This window comes from Globicephala melas, chromosome 20, assembly GCF_963455315.2.
Source record: "Globicephala melas chromosome 20, mGloMel1.2, whole genome shotgun sequence".
NCBI lineage: Eukaryota > Metazoa > Chordata > Mammalia > Artiodactyla > Delphinidae > Globicephala > Globicephala melas.
In genome coordinates, this window is record NC_083333.1 from 8,574,191 (window position 1) to 8,598,283 (window position 24,093).

General features: G+C 45.1%; 1 protein-coding gene across 7 annotated transcripts in view; it reads left to right on the top strand.

The window, feature by feature from the left end:
- RAP1GAP2 (RAP1 GTPase activating protein 2) overlaps positions 1-24,093 on the top strand; it is a 217,824-nt gene that overhangs the window by 159,403 nt on the left and 34,328 nt on the right. For all 7 annotated transcript variants that reach the window (XR_009560476.1, XM_030861781.2, XM_060291110.1 and 4 more), the window contains 8 exons: positions 1,313-1,357; positions 2,061-2,093; positions 2,516-2,728; positions 3,936-4,039; positions 13,094-13,172; positions 13,947-14,000; positions 16,694-16,777; positions 22,141-22,241. Coding sequence is in view for 6 of the 7 variants with exons in the window: in XM_030861781.2 (XP_030717641.1) it covers positions 1,313-1,357; positions 2,061-2,093; positions 2,516-2,728; positions 3,936-4,039; positions 13,094-13,172; positions 13,947-14,000; positions 16,694-16,777; positions 22,141-22,241 (713 nt within the window). In the remaining variant the exon portion in view is untranslated. The remainder of the gene's footprint in view (positions 1-1,312; positions 1,358-2,060; positions 2,094-2,515; positions 2,729-3,935; positions 4,040-13,093; positions 13,173-13,946; positions 14,001-16,693; positions 16,778-22,140; positions 22,242-24,093) is intronic.

Genomic DNA, 24,093 nt, shown 5'->3' on the forward strand with positions numbered 1-24,093 from the left:
GGAGCACCTGTCCAGCGGGAGGGGCCCCCCCCAAGCCCTCTTGAACAACGCCGCAGGTGACTCAGCCCAGCCAAGTCTGGAGAAGCCCAAGTCTAAATCCACCCAGTTAGCAGGAGTCTTGGGCTCTGCGAGCTGTGGGATAGGACCGTGCACTTGTAGACACACGTGTAGACACACAGTCCAGCTTCAAATCCAGGTGCCGTCACGCGCAAGCTGTGTGACGTTAGGCCAGCAACCTACTCGTGGGCCTCAGTTTCCTCGTTGGTAAATAGGTGCTGCAGGCTTCAAAGGAGACAACAGAGGGAGCGCCGTGGAAGGCCGAGGTCCTGATGCGTATTATGCTGATCAGGCAGCGGTCGCTTCTGGACACTCTTCTCTCTAGAGGGGACCTGTTTCTCCTAGTGTGTCCCCGTGTGTCCCAGCGTCTCACACCCTCATTGGATTTATTCAAACAATCTTGGGCCCCCCTCCCTCAAAACCTAGTTAATTCACAACGTGACTATAGGACCGGGCCCTGCTCCCCGGAAGAGCATTTTCCAGATAACTGCAGATGATCCCCTTTAATCCAGGCCCAGTCACGGTGCCTGTCCCTTGCAGTGACGCATCTATGAGGCGGGAGGATGGGTGTTAGAATCCTCATTTTGCAGATGAAGCCATGGAGGCTGCAAGAGGCTCAACTTTGTCAAGGGTCGTGGATAGTACGACAGCGGCAGAACGAGGACCAGGTGGCCCGCCTGTCACCCTTGGACCTTCCCACCAGGGAGGGGTGGAGCTGGTGTGGCATGAGGTCCAACATGTGGGCATCGATGACACCCGAAGATGCAGGTTCCCATCCTCACCCCTCACCTACTGGCTTTGAGAGAGCCTGGTGGAGATATTTAAGCACCAAGATGAAAATGCCGCCTACCTGTAGTTTTACTATATAGCGATCAGTCTTCCAAGGGCTTAACACACTCTCAACATTTAATCTTCACCACAAGCGTAGGCGACGTTTTCGTTCCCATTTTACAGATGGGAACACCGAGCTACAGAGAGGTTTTGTGACTTGCCCACGGTCATCAGGTCATAAGCGGCAGTGTTGGGATTTGAATCCCGGTGATCTGGCTCGAGTCCACGCTCTTAACCCCCTACGCTGCTGCCTTGCCGGAGGCTGCTGTGAGGCCTGAGTGTGTAAGGGGCCAGCACATGCCAGCTGCTGCTGCTGTTGTTACTAACCCCCAGCTAAGGCAGCTGCTCCTGATAGACTCCTCTGTTTGGCCTGTCTTCTGTGACCTTTGCTTTTCCATGGATCCTCTTCTCCTTGTTTCTGCAGGGGATCAAGCTTGAAGAGCAGAAGCCGGGACCCCAGAAGAACAAGGTGGGCTGGGCGGGTGACAGGCAGGGGACAGAGCTGGCATGCTGGGGTCTGCTCTCTTACACTGTCTAACTCTTATTTTCACCAAGAGCCACTTCAGTGGCCACACAGTGTTGACTGGTACACAGTGGGCAGCAAGGGGGGCCCTGGCTTGACACCTTTGGGGCAGCTTCAGGGTCTGCTGGGGCGGAGGCCTTGGTGAGACAAGGCTTGTGGCTCAGCCTGGCTTCTCTGCACCTGCTCCTGCAAACGGACCACGTGCAGCACGTAGGGGTGTCAGGCTCTATGCTCCAGACTCCGGAGGCGTCAGCTCTCAGCTTCAGCTTCCACTGCCAAGGCCCAGGCAAGCAGCTCATCACTTAGAGGTTAACCCCCTTTCCTGGAGGGGGCTAGGTGGGACCAGAGGTCATCTTCCTGTTACAGCATCCTAGGGTGAGAAGCTGGGTCACAGGAGTGTGGGACTCCGCGCTCTGCGTACTGCATCTTCAGCTGGCAGGGTTTGCACTCAGGTTCTGTCAGTTTGGGGAAGAACTCAAGCCACATCCCAGAGCTGCCTCTAGGCTGTTCTGTCCGGTGTTCTTCCCACTGATGCTCCCCAGCCTATTCCTCACCCCCTCTGGAGTAAGGAGTGGAGAGGGGAATGGAAACAGTGATCAAACTTTTTGGGCATTGCCGGGACTAATGGTGACATTGGTTTGTCTTGCAGGACGACTACATTCCGTACCCCAGCATCGACGAGGTAGGAACCCCCCTGGCCGCACGGCAGCTCTGGGTCCTGTCTTTGCCGGCGGGGCGGGGGCGGCGGGGGAGCTGACGGTGATGATGTTGATGGTCCCTGCCCCACCCCACGTGGGAGAGAACCCTGGCCCTGGTACTTGAGGGCTTGAGGCCTTTTGCCACCTTTCCCTTTGTGACCTCAGCTTTTCCATGTTTAAATTGGGGGTACCCATCCGAGCTTTGCACCTCTGAAACTACAGGGTTGGTGAAGCTGGAGACGTTGTAGGGCTTAGGGGAGGGGTTCATGTTGCTGCGTTTGGCCTCAAAGACGGGATGCCCTCCTTGGAGCCGTCCAGAAGTTGGAGGGCACCCCTACCGGCACCTCTCCCCACCTCCTGCAGACCCAGGGCAGGCTGCAGTGCAAGACCCTCCCTCTGCCTCTAGGTGGTGGAGAAGGGAGGCCCATACCCCCTGATCGTCCTGCCCCAGTTTGGGGGCTATTGGATTGAGGACCCTGAGAACGTGAGCACGCCGACCTCCCTGGGCAGCAGCATCTGTGAGGAGGAGGAAGAGGACAACCTCAGCCCCAGCACGTTTGGCTACAAGCTCGAGTGCAAGGGTGAAGCCAGGGCCTACCGCAGGCACTTCCTGGGGAAGGTGAGGCCCAGGGGGCCCGGGGGCAAAAATAGCTGCTGGAGGGGGAGGGCCCCAGGAACCCAGCATTCCTCTCCAGGTGCCCCTTTATCTCTGTCTCTCCTCTTCGAAGTCGCCCTCCCTGTCCTTGCTGCCTGCCCGTGTCCTCATTGGAGAGGTCTGACTGGCTGTGCTCCTGGGCAGGGATGGGGCGGACAGAGGGTGTGCAGAAGTTAGGAAGGCTCTTGGTGTGATGAGTCTGGGTGGGGAATCACCCCCAACAAATATCTTAGGAGGTGATGGAATGGGTAGTGTTTGGGGGTGGAGGAGGGTGGAAGGGACAAATACATTCTCACACCTTGGAAGTCTGTTTCTGTCAAAATGGTACAAGTCTCTCGTGTCCTCATTCAAGCAGGTCTCCCTGAGTACTTGTACTGGATGATGTGCTGTGAGCCTCTGATGGCTTAAAAGTGACAAAGTTACATTTCTTTAAATATATTCTGCCCATTAGACTTGGCAGGTTCTGGAAGTCCCGAAGGTAGATTCCAGAAATCTCCGGCCTAAGGCAGCTTTGCAGTCTTAGGAGCTGCGTCAGAACCCCCTGGGGAACGTGTTAAAGTGCAGATTCGAGGGCCGCATCCTGATATGGCCTGTCTGGTATGAGCTTCCTGGGCCAGGAGGAGACCCACTGTCCAGAGGACCTCCTGGCTCCCCTTGGGTGGCGGTGCCAGTGAACCTCCTGGCTTTATTCCCACAAATAGTCTGAATTGGCAAGCGTTGCCCCTGGAAGCAAGGAAGTGGACTCGATATCTTGTGGTGAAGAACTTGGGCTTTGGTCAAGACAGGTGTGGGTTTGAACCCTGGATCTTTCACTATTAGTTGTGTGACCCTGGACAGTTAACAACTCTGAACTTGGTTTACCCATCTGTGAAATGGGGATGATGATGTTTCCTCCTGCATAAAGTTGTAGTCAGTTAAAGGAGATAAGGGCTCTTAGGCCCTCAGCCCAGTGCCTGGCACATCCTGGGACTGAGTTGGGCCTCTCACTGTGACCCTTCTCCTTCTTCCCCTCCTCCCCCCTCCCCCCATCCTCACCAGTAGCAGCCACAGCAGTAGCATCCTTCTCTTCCTCATTGCTATGGGGCTTCTGACTCCTGGTGAAGGAGGTGATTTGGGGGAACATGTCCGGAAGGTCCCCTCCTCCCCGCTAACACCTGATTTCTGTCTCTAGGATCATCTAAACTTCTACTGTACCGGCAGCAGTCTGGGGAACTTGCTCTTGTCCATCAAGTGTGAGGAGACGGATGGTATTGAGTACCTTCGGATCATTCTCAGGTGGGGCTTCTGCACTCTTAGAGGCCACGCCTCTGGTGGCCAGGACCCAGAAATACCAGTCTGACCAGTCTGCTCTGGGTGTGCTGGGGAAACAGACCTGGCTGGAACCTTGGGGCTACGTCTGAGTTGCCAGGTAGGGAGACCAGGTGTTTATGCCTGGGGCTGATCGCGGGAGTCAGAGTGGTGTCTGGTTCAAGGTCACCCCAACCTGCCTCTCTTGTGGGGACTGGGACTCTGAGGAAGACGGCTTATCCTGCTGAGATGCAACTCCAACCTGTCCCGGGAGAGGGTTTGCCAGAATACTACCTACGGTGTGCAGCCAGGGAAAATAGATCCCAAAACATCTGTGTGCACCCGAGACGGAGTCGTGGTCACAACGGGAGCACCGATTCACAGCTAAGCTGGGGACCTCTCTCTGGAATACGACCTCCTCAAGGGCAGGAACTGGAACTGGTTTCTGTTTGGTGTGACTAACGTGTTTTGTAGAACCTCCTTTGCAATAATGACAGAGGGATGGTCTGTGTTCTCTGTAGGCTTATGGTCTAGTGGAGAGGAACATGGAGGATATGTGGCGCAGGTATTATTTTAGTGATTTACACAGGGCGCTGTGGGAGCACAGAGTCTGTCTTATTTATCTCTGTCCCTGGTGGGCTGGTGGAGAAGCCAGGAAGACCAGTGCTGGTGTTTAGCCATGAGCCTGTCACGCTCCCAGTCCATATTTGTGAATCTAATTGGAAGTCCTTGAAGGTATTTGGAAAAGAGCAATAACATTTTTTTTTTTCTGCCCAGATTTTGAGATAAATTTGGGATGGACAGGGACACATAGCCTTGCTATAGGAGAGGTGAGGGGGGGCGGCTGGTACAATTTTGGTTTGCTGTTTATTAAGAATGGAAGCAATTTTCTTTGCTGAGGTTCACCTGGCTAGAAATGATGTTTGCAAGGCAAGGAAGAGTCCATCAAATCGCTAGAGCCAGTTTTCTGAGGGAGTAATACCTGGATCCCCATCTCCTAATAGGATTTCGAGCTAGGTGAACCTCTGTAAAGAAAATTACTTCCTTTCTTAATAAAAATCAGACCCAGGTTGGGTAGAATTTCTGAGTAAGAAGATAACTGAACACAAGGATCTAACCCTCTTTTTCTAGTATATAGCCTATCTGAAATGCTGCACCTGAACTAAAAATAAGAGAAAGATGCCCAGCACGCAACGTACTTTGATGATTTTTTTTTTTTTGTCATCTGTGGGGTAGTTAGGACTGTAATGTAGGTGATATTGAGAGTTGCACCCCATTGCTTCTTCCTTAGAAAGCAATGCAGTGTGGGAATATATGAAATTGGAGATTTGGGGACAATTCTGTGCTGTTTAGAAGTAAGGGTGAGCCCTGGAACAGTCAGGGGTCTTTCTACGTGGAAACATTTTTGTTGTTTGGGGTCAATAGCATTTGAAATCGGTGCCCTGGGGAGCCCAAGCTCAAATGTGGCTCTCCCAAACAGAAATCCAGTGAGTGGGGTGGCAGAGAGAAGCCATTCACCAGCTAGGAAGTTGGATAATCACATCGTGTACCCAGAGTAATGGCCAAATTGAAAACCAGACATAAAAAAATTGGTCCCACAGCCTAGTAACTTTACCAGGCACAAAGAATAAATTATGCAGAGATGAAATTCCTCTGCTGGCAGTGACTCCTGTCCCAGCTTCTTCCTCATTCCCTGTAGGCTTCTGGATTATTTAATTGATGTCTTATAACAACCAGCTCTCTAGCCTAAAATCTGAGGAGAGTATTCTAACAGCATCTGTGTGTGCCATGAGAGTTGCCAAGGAGAATCTACTAACAGGTTGGAGATAAATAACAAGCCTGAGTAGATGTCTCCATTTTCAAGTTTGGATATAAAAAGAAGAAGGAGAGGGGGAAAAAAAAACCCTCATAGTTTGGAGAAAGAAAAGATTCTGCATCTAAAAAAGTATAACCTAGCATTTAGAAGGTAGGGAAATAACCAAGCTTTGAAAAGGATTTGTTATAGAAAGCCAAGTAAAATTTAGATATCTGTTAACTTTGTGTTTTCGGCAGACTTCTAGAAAAAAATAAACTGTTTTAAAGACAAAAGATTAAATAAGGCAATAGAATGATATGAAGAACGTGCTGGTTAAATTAAGGAAATAATATAAAAAAACTAAAAATGGCCAAGAAGAATTCTAAATGATATTACAAACAGTAAAGAGCAGAATCTACTTTGTGGAAAACCCAGTTAGTAATATTGAGAATAAGCTTAAGAAGCTCTCACATAATTCAAAGGTAAACACAACAACTATAAAATGATAAGCAAAATTATAATGAATGTGGAGGATAGTGAACAGGAATTAAACATGTGGATAATGGATGTTCTTAAGCTGATTGAAGACTTAAATCTGAAGATCAAAATGACTCACCAGGGCTTCCCTGATGGCGCAGTGGTTGAGAGTCCGCCTGCTGATGCAGGGGACACGGGTTCGTGCCCCGGTCCGGGAAGATCCCACATGCCGCGGAGCGGCTGGGCCTGTGAGCCATGGCCGCTGAGCCTGCGCGTCCGGAGCCTGTGCTCTGCAACGGGAGAGACACAGCAGTGAGAGGCCCACGTACCGCAAAAAAAAAAAAAAAAAAAAGACTCACCAAATATCAGGCAAAATCAATGACAAAGAAAACGTACCCATTATAGAAAAAGAGAGAAAATAGAGGAATCATAAATAAATAAATATGATAACGGAAATAAGTCTGAGTACATAGATGATGTATAATAAATATAAATTAGTTAAATTCCACTATTACACAGAAAAGATTCTCAGTTTGGGTCATCTCTCCAAAGGGAAAAAAAAATCAATCAATTAATTTTATTAAAGAAAGTAACTGTATATTTAAAAAGAAAAGTGTTGAGAAAAAGTTATAACAATCCAATCCGAAAAGAAAGCAGAGTGGGCAATATTAATATGGAAAAACAGAATTTAAGGCAAAACAATCAGTGTGACAAAGAGGGCCATTGTCTATTTGTGAAAGATAAAATCCACAGCAAAGATATCTTATGAACATTTTTGTTGTTAATAGTATATATTTTAACAATATATGTGGGTGTATATATATATATACACACACACACACATATATATAGTGATTAAAATATGGAGAAATTGGCAGAATACAATTGTAGTGGTAGATTTTAACATACTTCTTACCACTTGACATCAACTAGGGTAGGGAATGAGAGGGTATGGATAATCTCATTAATATTATTTATGTCAGTTGTATATATGTATCTTTATATGTATCTGTACCTATACTTGGCTATCAAACTTTGATCCTCTCATGGAGAGCTCTGCTTCTTTTCAAGTGTCTATGGAATATTTACACAAATTGATTATAAGGTAGATAGGGCTTTAAAACAAAACCTAGACTTCTAGGCTCCAACCATTTAAAAAAATAACAAATTGTTATACATATATAACAATTATATATATAATTGTTATATATGTATAACATATATACATATATATATAACAATTATATATAACATATGTATAATATACACATATATATGTGTTATATATACATATATAACATACATACATATATATATTTGAATATAAATATGTAAGGTAAAGACATGAATAACTATATCTTCCCATTTCCTCATTTCCCTAGCATTCTGTAGAACCTAGTGTTCTGTAACTTGCATCTGTTAACAATATATCTAGAGTTCTTTCCATATTAGTACATAAAGAGTTTCTTAATTCCTTTTACTGCTGCATAGTATTCTATCACCTGAACGTGAAATAATTTATTTAATAGATCCCCTATTAATGGCCATTGTCAGTCTTTCAGTATCACAAATAATGCTGCAGTGAATAACCTTGTACAAATGTTAATTTGTATGGACTAAAATAATTTCTTAGAAGTAAAATAGCTGGGTCAAAACATAAATGCACGTGTATTTTAATAGATTTGCCAGATTGCCTTCGGTAGGAGCTGTATAAATTTGAACTTGGATTTTTGCCAATCTGATAGTTGAAAATGGTATTTTAGTATGGTTTAAATTCATAATAATTTAATTGAATTATGTTGGGCATCTCTTCATATATTTAAGGATCACATGTATTTATTTTCTGTGAACTGTCTGTTCATAAGCTTTGCTCCTTTTTTTATAAAAAAAGGATTGTTAGCCCAAATTTCTATTTTTAAAAATCTTACAGATCATTCTTGATAGCAGTAGATTTAGGAACCAGAGTTTTGAGCCACAGAGTAAATCTAAATAAATTTTAAAAATCAGACACTTTGCTGGATATATTTGCTTACAATTTGACAGTAAAACTACAAATTAATAACAGTAATGTTTAAAAAACTCACTTAACCACTTAGAAGTAGGTTATCTCAACACTTTCCTAAATAACTGTTGGGCCAAAGAGGAAATCAAAGCTGAAGTTATAGAATATTTATAAAATAATGACATTTAAAGTATTACATCTAAAAGCTTATGGGTTGTGTCAAAAGCTATACTTAGAAGAAAATTAATTGCCTTAAAAAGTTCCTTATTCAAAAAGAAAGAATCATATTTGTAAGTTGTTAGTAACCTGTCTGTGCCTCAGTTTATCTGTGAAACGGTGATGGTAGTATCCACCTTAAAATTATTGAATGCATATTTTGTGTCAGAACCTGATACATTGTAGCTACTCAAGAATGGTAGCTGCTATTATTATCAATATTATTACCTAAAGTTAAGAGGAAGGAATTAACAAAGATTAAAGTTGAAAGAAATAAATTAGAAATAAAAAACCTCATGAGATTTGATAAGTAAATCTAAACTACAGATTTATTTGTAGCCTAGAAAAAGATAAACTTCTGTTGAGGGAACAAAATAACAACAAAATAGGTAACTATTCAGCTAGTCAAATACAGATAAAAAGAGAAAATAAAAATACACGAAATTAGGCATTAAGAAGGCATATAACCACAGATGTAAAGAAGATCAAACAATTTAACAATAGACATTAATAGATATTATGTTAAAAAAATAGATATTATGTTCAACCAATGCTATTAAATTGAAAATTTTATTTGAAGCAGATGCCTTTCTGGGAAAGTATGCATTACTAAATTTAACACGAGGTGAAAAAACCTGACCGGCTCAATAATAATAATGGAATAAATTGAAAAAGTTCTCAAAGAATGATCTCTCCAAAAGTTTCTAGATCTAAAAAAAAAAAAAAAAGTTTCTAGATCTAGATGGTTTGTAGGTAGTTATTTGAAACTTGTAAGGAACAGATTTCCTTAGAACTTCAAAGATAAATAGGAAATTTTAAAGATACTTAAGGATAAAGACAGATTATTTGTGAATGACAGCTAGGCTGAGAGCAGACTTCTTATCAGCCATGGGACAATGGGACAATATCTTTAAAGTGGTGGTAGACAGCTGTTTCAGATATTTAAAAAAATGAAGGGAATATATCAGTTACAGACTCTCTCTGAAAGAATTACTAAAGGATGTACTTCAGCTAGAAGAAAAGAGAAACCAAAAGGAAAGATGCAACTAAAAAGTGAGAAGAAATAGGTAAACTGTGTTGATGAGTTTAATTACTGACTGGAGAAAGGAAGTTTTTTTTTAAAAAAAAAAGGATTCTTGAATTAAATTTATAAACAAATGTAGGAAGGACAGTGGGAGGGAAGAGTTCAGTAGCTATTGTGTCCCCTCCTTCCTCAGGAGAGAGATAGCAAGTTAGTTTAGAGTTTGTTGGAAAAATATAAATATGTGTATTAGAAGTTACAGAAACTTCTATAAAAAGAAAACACAGGGTTATTAAAAACACAAAATGAGAAAAAGTAATTCTAAGTACATTAGTAATCACAAGTATAAATTAGCCTATGAAAATATCAGGCTATCAGATTGAACTAAAAATGCAGCTATACTCTGCTTAATAAGAGACATGTCTAAAGAAAAACGACATGGAAAGATTTAAAATAAAGAAATAAGAAGAGATATGCTGGAGAAATACTAACCAAGAAAGCTGGTGAGCGATAGACAAAATAGAGTTTTAGGGAAAAAGTGTTAGTAGGGATAAAAGGAACACTCCTTTGTAACTTGGGAATCCTTCCCTACTCCTGATTTTCTTGCTCTATGAAGGGAACACTTCTGTGTGGCACCCCTGGCTCTCTTCACCCCCTTGATACAAGGCTAAATTTGGGAGTAAGAACTTGATGTGTATAGCTGTGTTCTTTTCCCTTTCCCTCTTGGAGCTAGCTGCCCTCAGGGCATTCCCCCTGCTCCCTGTACTGTAAGTCCCACCTGAGCAGACCCCACGAGAGGAGGCTTGCCCCTGCCCAGCACTGCCTGTGGGTGTGGCTAACTCTGGGGTGTAGTCAGAAGGCCCACTGCACCTTCACAGTAAGCTCATGTGCTTCCTTTTCACCTTTATCAGCCAAAGGAGTTATTTTAATTCCCAAATTACTTTTAATTTCTCTTTTCTGTATTTGTTCATAACTTGGGCAGAGAAGGATGCCCTTTACTGGACCCCTCAGAGGCCTCAGCCTACATGATGATCAAAAGAACAGTCCACCTGGAAGATCTCACAGTCATGAACTTGTATTTAGTAACATAGTCTTGAATTTAAAAAGGCAAAAACTGACAGGAATATAAGAAGCAGACAAATCCTCATAGTGGGAGATTTCAGTAACATCTCTCAGATGCCAATGGACCAAGCAGACAAAAAATTGTGAGGATATAGAAGATTTGAACAGCACAGTTAACAAATTTGATCTTGTAACATACATTCTTGAACTCAACAAAAGAGAAAAAGATACATTCTTTTTCAAGCTCAGATGGAACATGAAAAAAAAGTCCACGTATCAAGTCAGCAAATTTCAAATAATTAATATAGAGGGTATGTTCCCTGAATATACAAAAATTAAACTAGAAATCAACAATGAAAATACTGAAAGATAAAACTCATATATTTGGAAAGTTAAAAAAATAAAGAAAACCCTTGAAAGTAACTCAGGTGCTGAAGGGGAAATCGCAGAAAACTGACAAAATATTTAAAACTAAGTGACAATGAAAATACTACCTATCAATGTGTGGGATGCAATTAAAGTGGTACTTAGGGAGAGATGTATAGTTTTATATGCATTTGTAAAAAAGAAGAAAGATTCAGTGTGTAAGCATGCAGGTCAGGATGTTAGGAAAAGAATAGTAGAAAAAAAAAAAACCCAAAGAAAATAGAAGGAAAGAAATAAAAAAGGCAAGAATAAGCTAGTGAAGTAGAAAGCAAAAATAAATAAAGAATAGAGGTCATAGACAAAACCAAAAGCTATCTCTTTGAAAAGATTAATAAACTAAACCCCCAGCAAGGGCTGACTAAGGAAAACAGAGAAAAGATACAAACAGATACTATTTCCACAATGAAGGAAGGGACACGACTGCAAATAGAAATGAAGTCTTAAGAGAATACCCAAAACAACTTTGTATCAATGCATTTGATGGATAATTTTATAGAAAAAAACCCATAAATTCTGAAAAGTGACTCAATAAGGAGTAGAAAACCTCAACGTTCACCATTAAAGAACCGAATTGGGGGACTTCCCTGGTGGTGCAATGGTTAAGAATCCACCTGCCAATGCAGGGCACACGGGTTCGAGCCCTGATCCAGGAAGATCCCACATGCCGCGGAGCAACTAAGCCTGTGCGCCACAACTACTGAGCCCACGTGCCTAGAGCCTGTGCTCTGCAACAAGTGAAGCCACCGCAGTGAGAAGCCCGCGCACTGCAACAAGGGTGCCTCCCCGCCGCCCGCTCGCCACGACTAAAGAAAGACTGCGCAGCAACGAAGATCGAAAGCAGCCAAAAAAAAAAAAAAAAAAAGAACCGAATTGATAGCCACAGATATCCTCCCAACGAAGAATAGCAGGCCCAGAGATTTGTCTGTGAAATCTCAGACAAATTTTAGCAAACCTTTAAGGGACAGAAGATTCCTATGGTATACAAACTATTTCAAAAGATGAGATGCTCACCATTTTACGAGGCTGGAGTAACACCTGGATATCAAAACCTGGCAAGGGAAGTACAAGAAAATAAAATAGGCCAGTGTTGCTATTGAACATAGATATGAAACTCTAAATAAAATATCAATAAATTGGGCTTCCCTGGTGGCACAGTGGTTGAGAGTCCGCCTGTCAATGCAGGGGACACGGGTTCGTGCCCCGGTCTGGGAAGATCCCACATGCCGCGGAGCGGCTGGGCCCGTGAGCCATGGCCGCTGAGCCTGCGCGTCCGGAGCCTGTGCTCCGCAACGGGAGAGGCCACAATAGTGAGAGGCCCGCGTACAGCAAAAAAAAAAAAAAAAAAAAAAAAAAAAAAAAATCAATAAATTAAATTCAGCAGGATATGAAAAAAAGAATACATCATAAGCTAGAGGAGTTTTACCCACGGATTGAAAATATAGCTCAACAGAAATGTAATCCACCAGGTTAACAGATTAAAAACCATATGATTATCTCAGCAGATGCAGAAAAGCATTCGGTAGAATTCAACACTTTCGTAATGTGCTGAATGAATCAGGGGAACAGGCTAAACTTAGCCTTATGGTGAATCCCTTTATAAAGCAACTTTCATCTCATCTATATTTTACGTAAATACAGATTTTCAAATATTAGTTTTTCTTTTCATAAAGGTTTCATTGCATGTCAGACCCAAATATGTCCAGAAGCTCTGCCCAGTTCTTCTGGAGAACACAAAAAACACACAAAGAAACAAAAAAGTAATGTCGAACTTGAAGGTAGCTATTTGCATTTTCCGTATTTCAGTTGCAGTCAGCTGTACCAGGCAGGTTCTTTGAGTATCCATTTCCCATGGGGTCCCTAAGTAGCATTCCATTTTCCAGTTTGAGTGCAGCGCCCAATGCCCGGGTTGGGCGGAATGAGGCAGGTCTGACCCAGGGTGACGTGAAGCAAGTACCTGCCTGTGGCCTGGCGTGACGTCAGCCACCTTCCTCATTGACTCCATTTCTGTGGACACCGCTTTCTCATCCTCCTCCATGTGTGCAGGTCCAAAGTGAAGACAGTACATGAGCGGATCCCCTTGGCCGGCCTGAGCAAGTTGCCCAGCGTCCCTCAGATTGCAAAGGTAAAAGCTGACACTGAGAGGACGTGGCTTCCTCTTTTGGGCCAGGTCTGGCCTCTGGGGTGGGGGCGGAGGCTCGTCCTGGGTGGGCTCTGCCCTTGGGGAGGGGAAGGCCATGGTCCTCTTGGGCCCTTGACTGCATGGATGCGGTTGGGGGGAGCGGTTGGCGGATGCCCCCCTTTCCTCTACACCTTGCCCATCTCATCCTCGCTGCTGAGGCTGATCAGGGAACAGGCTAAGCCCCCAAGTTCACAGCTAGTTCAGGAGACAAGAGCAATGGAGAGACAGGGCTGGAGAATAGAGGAGGAGGGAGGAGAGGGGGCAACTGGGGCGACTTCACAGCCGAGGACGGTTGGGTTGAGGGATGACCGGGCTGTTGATTGAGACGGAGGGCCCCCCCCCAGGTAAGGAGCCATCAGCTGGTGGAGGGGCCCATGTCACTTCTCTGGGGTCCTGGGAACTTGGAAACTGAGTGATCAAAGTGGGGTGAGAAGGATGGTCAGCTGGGTGGGGTTGGACCCACACTCCGGGAGTGGGAATGCCAGGCAGAACTGTGTCGGATATCTTCGGTGGCCTCACTTCAGCAGGAAACCCCAGGAAGGTCCCTTGACTTTCCCGACCACATGCGAGTGAGCGGCAGTAGCACCAGGATCTGACCCCAGGCCGCCTGAGCCCCGCAGGTCTTGGCCTCACGCTCTTTTTCTTGGTGGGCAGAGGAGCGCAGGTGCCCTCCATGGACGTGGCCCCTGAGCTGTGTGTTTCTCTCTCCCTGCTTAGGCGTTCTGTGACGACGCAGTGGGGCTGAAATTCAACCCTGTCCTGTACCCCAAGGTGAGGACCTTTCCCCCTCTCCCCTTGCTCAGGGCTCTGCCATTTGGCACGGATTTGCACGCCTGGGGCTCTGTGGGAAGTTCTCTGCATCTTGGGGGGTTTTGCGGGGTCTCCGTGATACACCTCCATGTCTCCCCCTCTCCCTGCCCACCCCTTCACAAACTGATCTGCTGCGAACCCGTCCTCAGCCATGCCTGGGTCCCCAGCCCGCTAGAATTGGTCCCCAGCTGTGTGGAGGTGGCAGACGGGTAGCCGTGGTGCAGCTTCTCAGTCTGGTCGTACCTGCCTGAGGCCAGTGCTGGGCTGGGGAGTGATTCTGCCTCTAGCTGGGGGGCTGCTGTAGACCTGGTCAGCCATCAGGAAGGGGGCGAGGCGGGCAGAAGGCAGAACCCCACTAAGAAATAAGAGGCCAGACCTCGGCTCCCTGTTGCCAACATTACTACAGGTCTGGGGCCTAACAAGCCTCCACCGGCCCCCTAGTTAATAAACTTGGCTGGTTCTCTGTTTACAGTTTCCTTAGGCTTGGCCTCAACTTGACCCCGGTTCTGATGTCGGGGTGTGGGTGGGGAGAAGAGCCATAATAACAAAACAAACTCCCAAGCCCGCTCAAGAGCAATTATGCCGTGAGAGGACTTAATCACCCATGGACAGCGAATCGCTTTAAATAGGCCATAGGAAGAGACCCAGGGCACTGGCTGCTGCTTCGAGAGCCCGCGGGGCCTGGGGAGAGGCCGTGGAAGCAGGCGGTGGGCCGGCTGGGGCTCGCTGGGGCAGGCTGGCTGGCGCTGATTCAGTCCATTCCGAGCCCCGGTTCTGACAGCCAGGAGCCAGGAGGTGAGACGTTTGATGAGGGGAGAGGGGTCCTGTCCTGGCTGGGATACCCAGAACCCCCTGGAATGAAGCCTCATATCTTCACAATTGGGCTTGACACACTATTTGTCCCCATGCGGGGGCTGAGATAATGGCAGGGTCCTCTCCTGCACAGAGAATGTGCCAGAGCCCTTCTCTCAGACGCCTCTTTCCCCGCCCCCCCCCCCCACCCCGAGCATCTGTAGGCGCTTCCCAGTAAGATGCTGTGCTCCATGGAATATTTTCTATCATTCAGACTGCCCTCCCCTTTATAATTAAAGCTGAATTTGTGAGGTTTAACCAAACATCAAAACCCCATCATAAAGCCCTAACTTAACTACAAGTTTGGCAATTTTTGTTGTCAAATCACAACCACTGAGAGAACCCGATGACTCTCATTTTTGCAGTTTTCTCTATAGCTTGGAAAGCCTCCGGCTCTGGTAATAATGGGAGAGCAGCTGTATTTTCATGTTTTCTAGATTGGAAGGACTGCTTCGTCCGGCTGGGATGTTAATCTGGCTGAGATGTGTGTGTGTTTTTACAATTCACAGAGTTTAGAATGTTCCTTGGAGGGTGTCCATGACCGGGTGCCTCTTCCCGGGCAGGGCAACTGCTCCAAGCCTTTGACTCATCCCAGGTGGGAGTGGGGGGCACCCTTTGGGGTCGGGCAGCGCTGTTCTTCCAGGGGGAGCTTAGAAGTGTCCATTTCCTCAGGCAGCTGAGAGCCACACAGAGATGTGTCAGGGGTGACAACCTGACATGGGCCACATACTCTGGCCAAAAAGTCATGCCTGGTTTGTTCTTCCTGTAGCAAAACATGTGGTCGAATCCCTCCTTTTTATTGCAGAGACCATCCCAATAGTCCCCAAGTCTTGTGTTTCCTAACAAGCTGGTCCAACTCTGATATTTCTGGAGGGTTTACATAGATGATGATGGTAATAGCTGCTGTGTGCTTAGCACTTCATGTGCTTGATCTCACTGAATCTTCACAGCCACACGTATCCATTGAACAGGTGAGGAGGGACTTCCCTGGTGGTCCAGTGGTTAAGACTCCGTGCTTCCAATGCAGGGGGCACAGGTTCGATCCCTGGTCAGGGAGCTAAGATCCCGCATGCTGCGCAGCATGGCAAAATAAATAAATAAAATAATAATAAAAATAAAGAAACAGATGAGGAGACTGAGGCCCAGGGAAGTTAAGTGGCTCACTCAAAGCTGCACAGGTGAAGGCAGTGGATTCAAAATGAGAGCTTAGTGTTTCTGACCAACTCTTTGAAGCACAATAGAAAATTCGATGGAACCAGTGGTCAGGGTTTTTTTGTTTGTTTTTTCTTTGCATATTGAATTAGCTAGCGTATGTTCCGCCTTAGAGACCTCTTGTTTTATGGATAAAGGGGATTGATGTCTGAGCAGGAGCAGTGCTTTGCTCAAAATCACACTGCTGCTTAGAGGTGGAATTGGAGCCGGCATCATCCTCGCTGACTGGTTTTGGGGTCCCGGCTGCACTTTTTACTCCCCAGATAGAACACTGGGGTAAAGTCAGTTCCCCGCGTCCTGCTGGACTGCCTGTGTGTCCAGGCCTTGGCTGGCATATCTGGAGGGAAATGGAATGGGTGATCCAGAGGTTTGGTCACCACTGGTGGACGTCCAGGGGCTGGGAACAGCTGAGACCTTTGGAGTTGCATCTCGACCGTGTACTTTGGACTTCACCCTTTCTCTTCCTCCCTGTGTGGATGTTTCGTATCAGGGGGGCATGTTCTCCACCAAAAGGGGTGCTTCCCCTTCCACTTGCCTCCTCATTTTGCCTCCAAGTTAATAATCTGATTTCTTCTTCCCACATTTTCCAGGCCTCCCAAATGATCGTGTCCTACGATGAGCATGACGTCAACAACACCTTCAAATTTGGGGTCATTTATCAAAAAGCCAGGCAGGTAAGCATCACGAATCCATACTGGTCACTAGATCCTGTGGTTTCTCCCTGGGGACTTCTGTTTTCCCATCCCCCAAGCACAGGAGCCCCGCATTAGGTTCTTAAATACTCTGAACACAGTGACCACATTTCATATATGAATTAGACTGGTGGTGGTAGAATCCTCAAGGTGGGCTGCTGCTCTCAAAAAGGCCTGCAGATCCCTTCAATGGTAATGTAGCTTTTCATGCAGTGAATCCTGATTCTTCCTGGCTCCCTCCGCTTATATTTAACAATGAGCTGTTCGTCACAAGAAAAGTCGGACTGGGTGGAGGGAATGCATGAGCACAGGCTGCTTTCTCCTTGCCCACCACTCTCCTGGCTGGGAACTAGCTTTTGCTCCCCACACTTGAGTAGTGTCCTGGCATCAGCTGTATGCTCTCTGCCCAGCTCTGTGTTCATTGATGTCACCCTGGTAGCTTGAAATCAGCCACGATGGAAGTATTCACACCATGGAAATGGGCAAACACCAGGGCTTCTGTTTTCTGTCTTTGGAGAGGAGGTTGTTAAAAATTTTACCAGTACATAGTACTCCTCTGTCTCTTGTAGCACTCACGTGCTGCTTTGGCATCAGTCGACCAGAATGGTGTTTCTCAAAGTGCGTTCCATGAGACGCTAGTCCAGTGAGGTACTCTGTGAACAGATGAGTTCCACGGGGGTGGGTGTGGTCAGCTGTGTGGGAACATTTTAAAGGTTCTAAGGACCCCCAGAGTAGAGAACTCTTTATAACTTTGTTGAACTCAGTGTTTCCCATACATATTTGACCACAAACTTCCTATCCTCCTACTATGAACTTTTATTAGCATCCTGAGAAGTGGTCTGCTGAACACACCGGTATTTCCTCATCTGGGTTGTATGGAAGAAGGTTCCACACCTATGTCACCTTTGTATCATCCAAGAACCTAGCATGGGGTGTTTATATAAATACACTCAATTTTTTGTTATGTGAATGAATGAATGAATAAAAGTTTTGACCCTGTGAGTGGTAGGTTGATAATATCTTTCAATATTATCTGTGTCATCTTCTTAGCGTGACAGTGTGTTTCTCAGCTGGATGATAGCGGACTTCCTTGTCTGAAGATATTAGACCACAAGAGGCATGTGTTCACTTAAAAACACTCTAATTAATGAAGGCTTGTGGAGCTGAAAGACCAGCACAGATAAATCTTATAATTTAAGGGAATTATTCAAGTAGCCACTCTAATTATTTTCACATACTGCATTTTTATTTTGTACAGCTCTGATCATACAGTCCCACTAATTAAAGTTCTTTGCTTGTGAAATTTACCAAAGCAGATCTCATAAGGTGATTACAGTCCAATATTCCAGCAGAGTTATAATTACTGAACATTAACCATCCACCTCTGAGAAGGAGTCTGAAGGAGTCTGTATGTTCTTTATGTACCTGACACCGCTGAGGCGAGGTGGGGTCGCCCCGGCAGATAAGAGTCTTTTCTTAAAATCTTTGGATTGTTGTTTTGCAAACCTACATTGGGGGGATTATATATGAACATTGGTTGCGTGAAAGCCCTATGCTGGTTTTAGGATATAAATAAGCCCCATCTAGCTCTCTGTTTGTCAGGCACTTTGCTAAGCCTGTGGAGGATACAGTAACGACTAAGAACATCTCCCCTGAGTTCATGGTCATGGTCACGTTCAAGGCCAGTATAAAAATAAAGACGGTAATACCAGGCTGGGTGTAATTCCTAGAGAGAGGTGCACACCCCAGAGCATAAGCTGGATTGTTTTCTCAGGAGAAGATGTATGTTGCTTAGAAGCAGCTATTCTCCCGAACCCTAGCTTCATGACCTGGGGCATACAGCATGCTGGACTAGAGTTGGGATGCCTTCGTGGCATGTGACAGATCAGGCATCGGGAAACCTTTTCTGTAAAGGGCCAGATAGTAAATATTTTAGACTTCACGGGCCGTACTGTTTGTGTTGCAACTATTCAACCCTGCCTTTGCAGTTCAAAAGCAGCCGTAGACAATACTAAGTGAATTGGCCTGGCCATGTTCCAATAAAACTTTATTTATAAAAATAGGCAGCGGGCCCAACTTGGCCCCCAGGCCATAGTTTGCTGACCCCCTGCTAGAAAGCAGTGTTTCCCAAATTTTAGACGTTCACAAACCCCATCCAAGATCATGTCATTCTACCCTTACATTTTTTTATTGCACCGATACCACTAACTACTTACTTTTCTTTAAAGTTTTCTTTCACCTTAAATTCAATTTTTAAAGGATATTTTATGTCACTACTCTTACTGGGAAATTAGTATCACTTGCATGAAACGAAGGTAATTCTAAAAAGAAATACTGTAAAAAAACAAAATTAAGTTATTGAAATCTAGCTAGACTCTGTTTCCTATTGAAGGCTTAGAACCTGAGGTCCGTTCTTTCTTCTTATAAAGCAGGCATTAAGGAGATGTTAAAGAATCACCTATTGGAGACCTCCTCCTTAAAGGGATTGCACAGACTGGAGTGTCTTTGTGTCATCTTCAGCTGTTCATTGCCATCTATGGGTGTTTGCAGAGCCTTCAGCTGTTTGCAGAGCCTGCCACTGTGGGTAGAACCTTTTGATCAGGCAGGGCCACTCAGTGTTTTAAGCCTGTCACGATTGCAGAACTTGCTACTGTTTTCAGCTTTGCTTTCTACTTTTAAAAAAATGATTAAACTTTTAATTTTTTGATATTTGTAAATTTACATGCTGTTGTATTAATAAGAAATAATACAGAGAGATCTTGTGTACCCTTCATGCAGTTTCCCCCAAAGGTAGTGTCTTATAAAATGATAGTACAGTATCACAGCTGGGATACTGATGGTGATACAATCCACAGATCTTATTCAGATTTCCCCAATTTTACACATACTCATTTGTGGCATGTCTGTGAATTATATTCCATTGTATGGATATATCACATTTTGTTTATCCATTTGTTAGTCATCGTATATAATTTTATCACACATGTAGGTTCCACAGTCAAGATACGGAAGAGTTCCACCGACACTAGGATCCTGGTGTGGCTCATGCTTTTATAACCATGCTAACCTCCCTCCTGCCTCCACGCTCCCTTCCCCGGCTCCAGTCCCTAACCCCTGGCAACCGCTGATCTGTTCTCCAATTTCTAGAACTTTGTCATTTCAAAAATGTTGTGTAAAAGGAATCATACAATATATAACCTTTGGGGATTGGCTTTTCTCCACTCAGCGAGATTCATCCACGTTTCTGAGTGTATCAATGGTTTGTTCCTTTTCATTGCTGAGTAGTGTTCCATGGTATACCTAGATGTACCACAGTCTGTGTAACCATTCACCTATTGAGGGATAGACATCTGGATTGTCTCCAGTTTGGGGCTATTATGGATAAAGCCACTGTGAACATTTATGTACAGGTTTTTATGTGAGCAGAAGTTTTCATTTCTCTGGGATAAATACTTAGGAGTGCCGTTGCCTGGTTGTGTGGTGATTATATGTTTAGTTTTGTAAGAAGCTGCCACGCTGTTTTCTGGCATGGTTGCTCCATTTTACATTCCTACCAGCAATGCGTGAGTGATCCATATTCTCTACAGCCTTGCCACCATTTGGTGTGGTTACTATTTTTCATTTTAGCTATTCTGATAGATGTGTAGTGAGATCTCATTATGGTTTTAATTTGCATTTCTCTAACAGCTAATGACATTGAACATCTTTTCTAATTGAACATCCTACTTGCCATTTGCATATCCTCTTGAGTGAAATGACTGTTCATGTCTTTTGACCATTTTCTAATTGGATTTCTTTTACTGTTGAGTTTAAAATTTTTAAATAACAGCTTTATTGAGGTATAACTGACATACCATACAATTCACAATTGCATGTGATTTATATCTCAATAAAGTGTACAATTTAGTGGTTTGTAGTATGTTCACAGAATTGTGCAACTATCACCGCTAACTTCAGAAAATTTTCACCACCCCTAAAAGAAACTCCATTCCCATTAGCAGTCACTCCCATCATCCTCATACTCTATAGCTCCTGTCAGCCACAAATCTATTTCTGTCTCTGTGGATTTGCCTGTTCTGGACATTTCATATAAATGGAATCATAATATGTGGCCTTCAATGTCTAGTTCTTTTACTTAGCATAATGTTTTCAAGGTTCATTCATGTTGTGCAATGAATCAGAACTTTATTCTTTTTTATGGATGAATTATATTCCATTGTATGGATATATCACATTTTGTTTATCCATTTGTTCGTTAATGGACATTCTGATTGTTTCTGCTTTGGGGCTGTTATGAATAATGCTGATACTAATATTCGTGTACAAGTTTTTTTGGTATGGACTTTTGTTTTCATTTCTCTTGAGTATATTCTTTGGAGTGGAATTGCTGGATCATATGGTAACTCTATGCTTAGTTTTTTTTGTTTGTTTGTTTGTTTTTTGCGGTACGCGGGCCTCTCACTGTTGTGGCCTCTCCCGTCGCGGAGCACAGGCTCCGGACGCACAGGCTCAGCGGCCATGGCTCGTGGGCCCAGCTGCTCCGCGGCGTGTGGGATCTTCCTGGACCGGGGCACAAACCCGTGTCCCGTGCGTCGGCGGGCGGACTCCCAACCACTGCGCCCCCAGGGAAGCCCTATGCTTAGTTTTTGGAGGAACTGCCGGGTTATTTTCCAAAGAGGTGGCACCATTTTACATTCCCACCAGCAACGTAAGCGGGTTTTGATTTTTCCACATCCTCACTGACGCGTCTTATTGTCTTTCGTTTTGATTATGGTGTGAGTGGTATCTCGTTGTGTTTTTTTTTTTTTTTTTTTGTCTGTTTGTTTGTTTTTGGCTGCACCTCGTGGCACACGGTATCTTAATTCCCCAACCAGGGATCAAACCCGTGCCCCCTGCATTGGAAGCGTGGAGTCCTAACCACTGGACCGCCAGGGAAGTCCCTCACTGTGGTTTTGATTACTATTGTGTTTTCAGAGTTTTTTATGTATTTTAGATACTAGTCCTTTGTCAGAAGTCCAACTATTAATTTTTCATTTTTGGATTGGTTTTTGGTATCAAGTCTAAGAATTCTTTGCTTCAGCTTTGCCTTTTTTTTTTTTAAAACTGAGCAGCAGCTTTGGTTCAAATAGAAAGTCCTCATTAACCAGCCCCCCAAATCCAGCTCTGTTGAGTGAGCCTCTATTAGTCCTTCCTCCCGTGGATGACAGAGCCACTGGATGGCAAATGAGGGCGATGGGGAAAGGAAGAAAGGGACCAGGTATCTGGACAATCACATTCCTTCTCTTGGCAGCAACGAGAAGGCTTATTTTTCTGAACTTCTGCCCCTTATTCTGTTTCTCTTTCAGACCCTGGAGGAGGAGCTGTTTGGGAACAGTGAGGAGAGCCCAGCTTTCAAGGAGTTCTTAGATCTGCTGGGAGACACCATCACGCTGCAGGACTTCAAAGGGTGGGTTTTAGCCAAGTGATGGCTCTGCCCCTATTGATGAGGCCCTAGAGGAAGGGGGAGGACTGACTGCAGAGTTTCAGGGGGTGGCATGTGAGAGTTAACAACACGCACAAGGAACATGGGATTATTTTTCAGCAAATGATCAACACTCATTGATTGCATCTCGAAGGACTCGGTGGTACAGGGGATAATCCTGAATGGCAGATGGTCTGAAAGGCATTGACTTTGGCCCTTAGGATGCCTGATGAAATCGTTCCACCTGAGATTTGCCTTCCTAATTACAGTTGGCTCAGACTGAGAGTGAAATGAATCCACCTTCCCTTCCAGGTGAGCAGGTCACTCACCTGCTAGGCATTCCGGAAAGAGGACCCTATGTAGTTTTGGGGGAAATGACCCATTTTAGATAAGACACAAAAAGAATGGTTGATTAAGAGTTCTGGTGCAAATACCGTAATCCCTCTGGCAGGAACCTATGCAACAGTGTGTGGTTCTCTAAGCGGACAGAAAGAATATTGGGGCCGTTTCTTGGAAAGCTCTGGCCTTTGATGTTCCTTGACAAAGGCAACACTTGGGGAGGGCCTTCGGACCTGGCCAGCCTGTTCTCTGCCTTGTGGCTGGCACACGGCTGAGCCCTCAGAATTTCCCACCTCAGCAGCCGCATTACCAGGATGTCCTAACATGTGTGAACGCACTAGCTCTGTGTCTGGCATGGAGCAGGCACTTGATAATCACTTATTTCCTCTGCTCTCTTCTCTCCTCCTCTTCCTCCCCCTTCAAGGTCATCACTGCTGGCTGGAGCCAGTCACATATGGGTCAAAATCCCATCTCTGCCACTAATTAGCTCTATGACTTTGAACAAGTGACTTAGCCTCTGCAAGCCTCAGTTTCCTTGTCTGTAAAAAGGGAGATAAAGATAGTACTGACCCCACAAGCCTGCTGGAGAATTGAAATAGATAGTGCACGTGAAGTACTTAGGCCAGTGCCACGCAGAGTAAGCACTGGTCATCATTGTTATTGTTCTTATTATACCACCTTCCACTGGCTCTGAGGTGCCATCCTTATAAGATATATCCTGATTTCAGAGAGGTTAAAATGGGAAAAAATGTTCCATCTTGCAACTGATGAAATAAAGTATATTAAAACCGGGAAGGACCCCAGAGGTCATGTAATCCTATCCCTTTATTTTCAAGAGAAAGGAAACGGAGGCCTGGAGAGATTAAGTGATATGCCCAAGGTCATGTGCTGACTTAGCGGCAGAAGCTGGTCTAGAACCTGAATGGACCTAACTCCTGGCCACATGTGTTTTCCGCCATGTGGGGCTGAGCACATTTCTGGCTTGTATTATAGTGCTTGGGGTTGGGGGGACCTGATGTTCAGGATCTGTTTTATTGCATTTTCTGAAAGGAACATGTATCCCACTCTCCTTGCTGGAGAAGATGAGCCATGGCTAGCAGCCATGTTTCTATAAGGGAAGGAGGGGCAGCTCTGAGAAGCCCACCCAGTTCCTTAGTATTTTTTTTTTTTTCCTGCCTGCAAGGAGGTAGCCAGAGAAGGGACCTCCTTGGATACCTCCCAGCTGCTGTGGTGGGGTCTCCGTATCCGGGACTGGCTGGGTAGAAGTCAAGCATCTGTCCCCTCTTCTCGCTGACTCCGGATACTCCTGTGGGGCTCACCACCATCCAAAAGGATGGACGGCTGCCCTGGCTCTGGGCTGAGGACCTGGACACAGCCTCGCAGAGATCAAAGGCTTATGCCCAGCCTTGGGGGCCACTAGCAGCTGGGACGGCATTTGTCTGGGGTTGTGGATGGATGGACGACCTCTCTTCCCATGGAGTGGAGGGGACACAGCCAA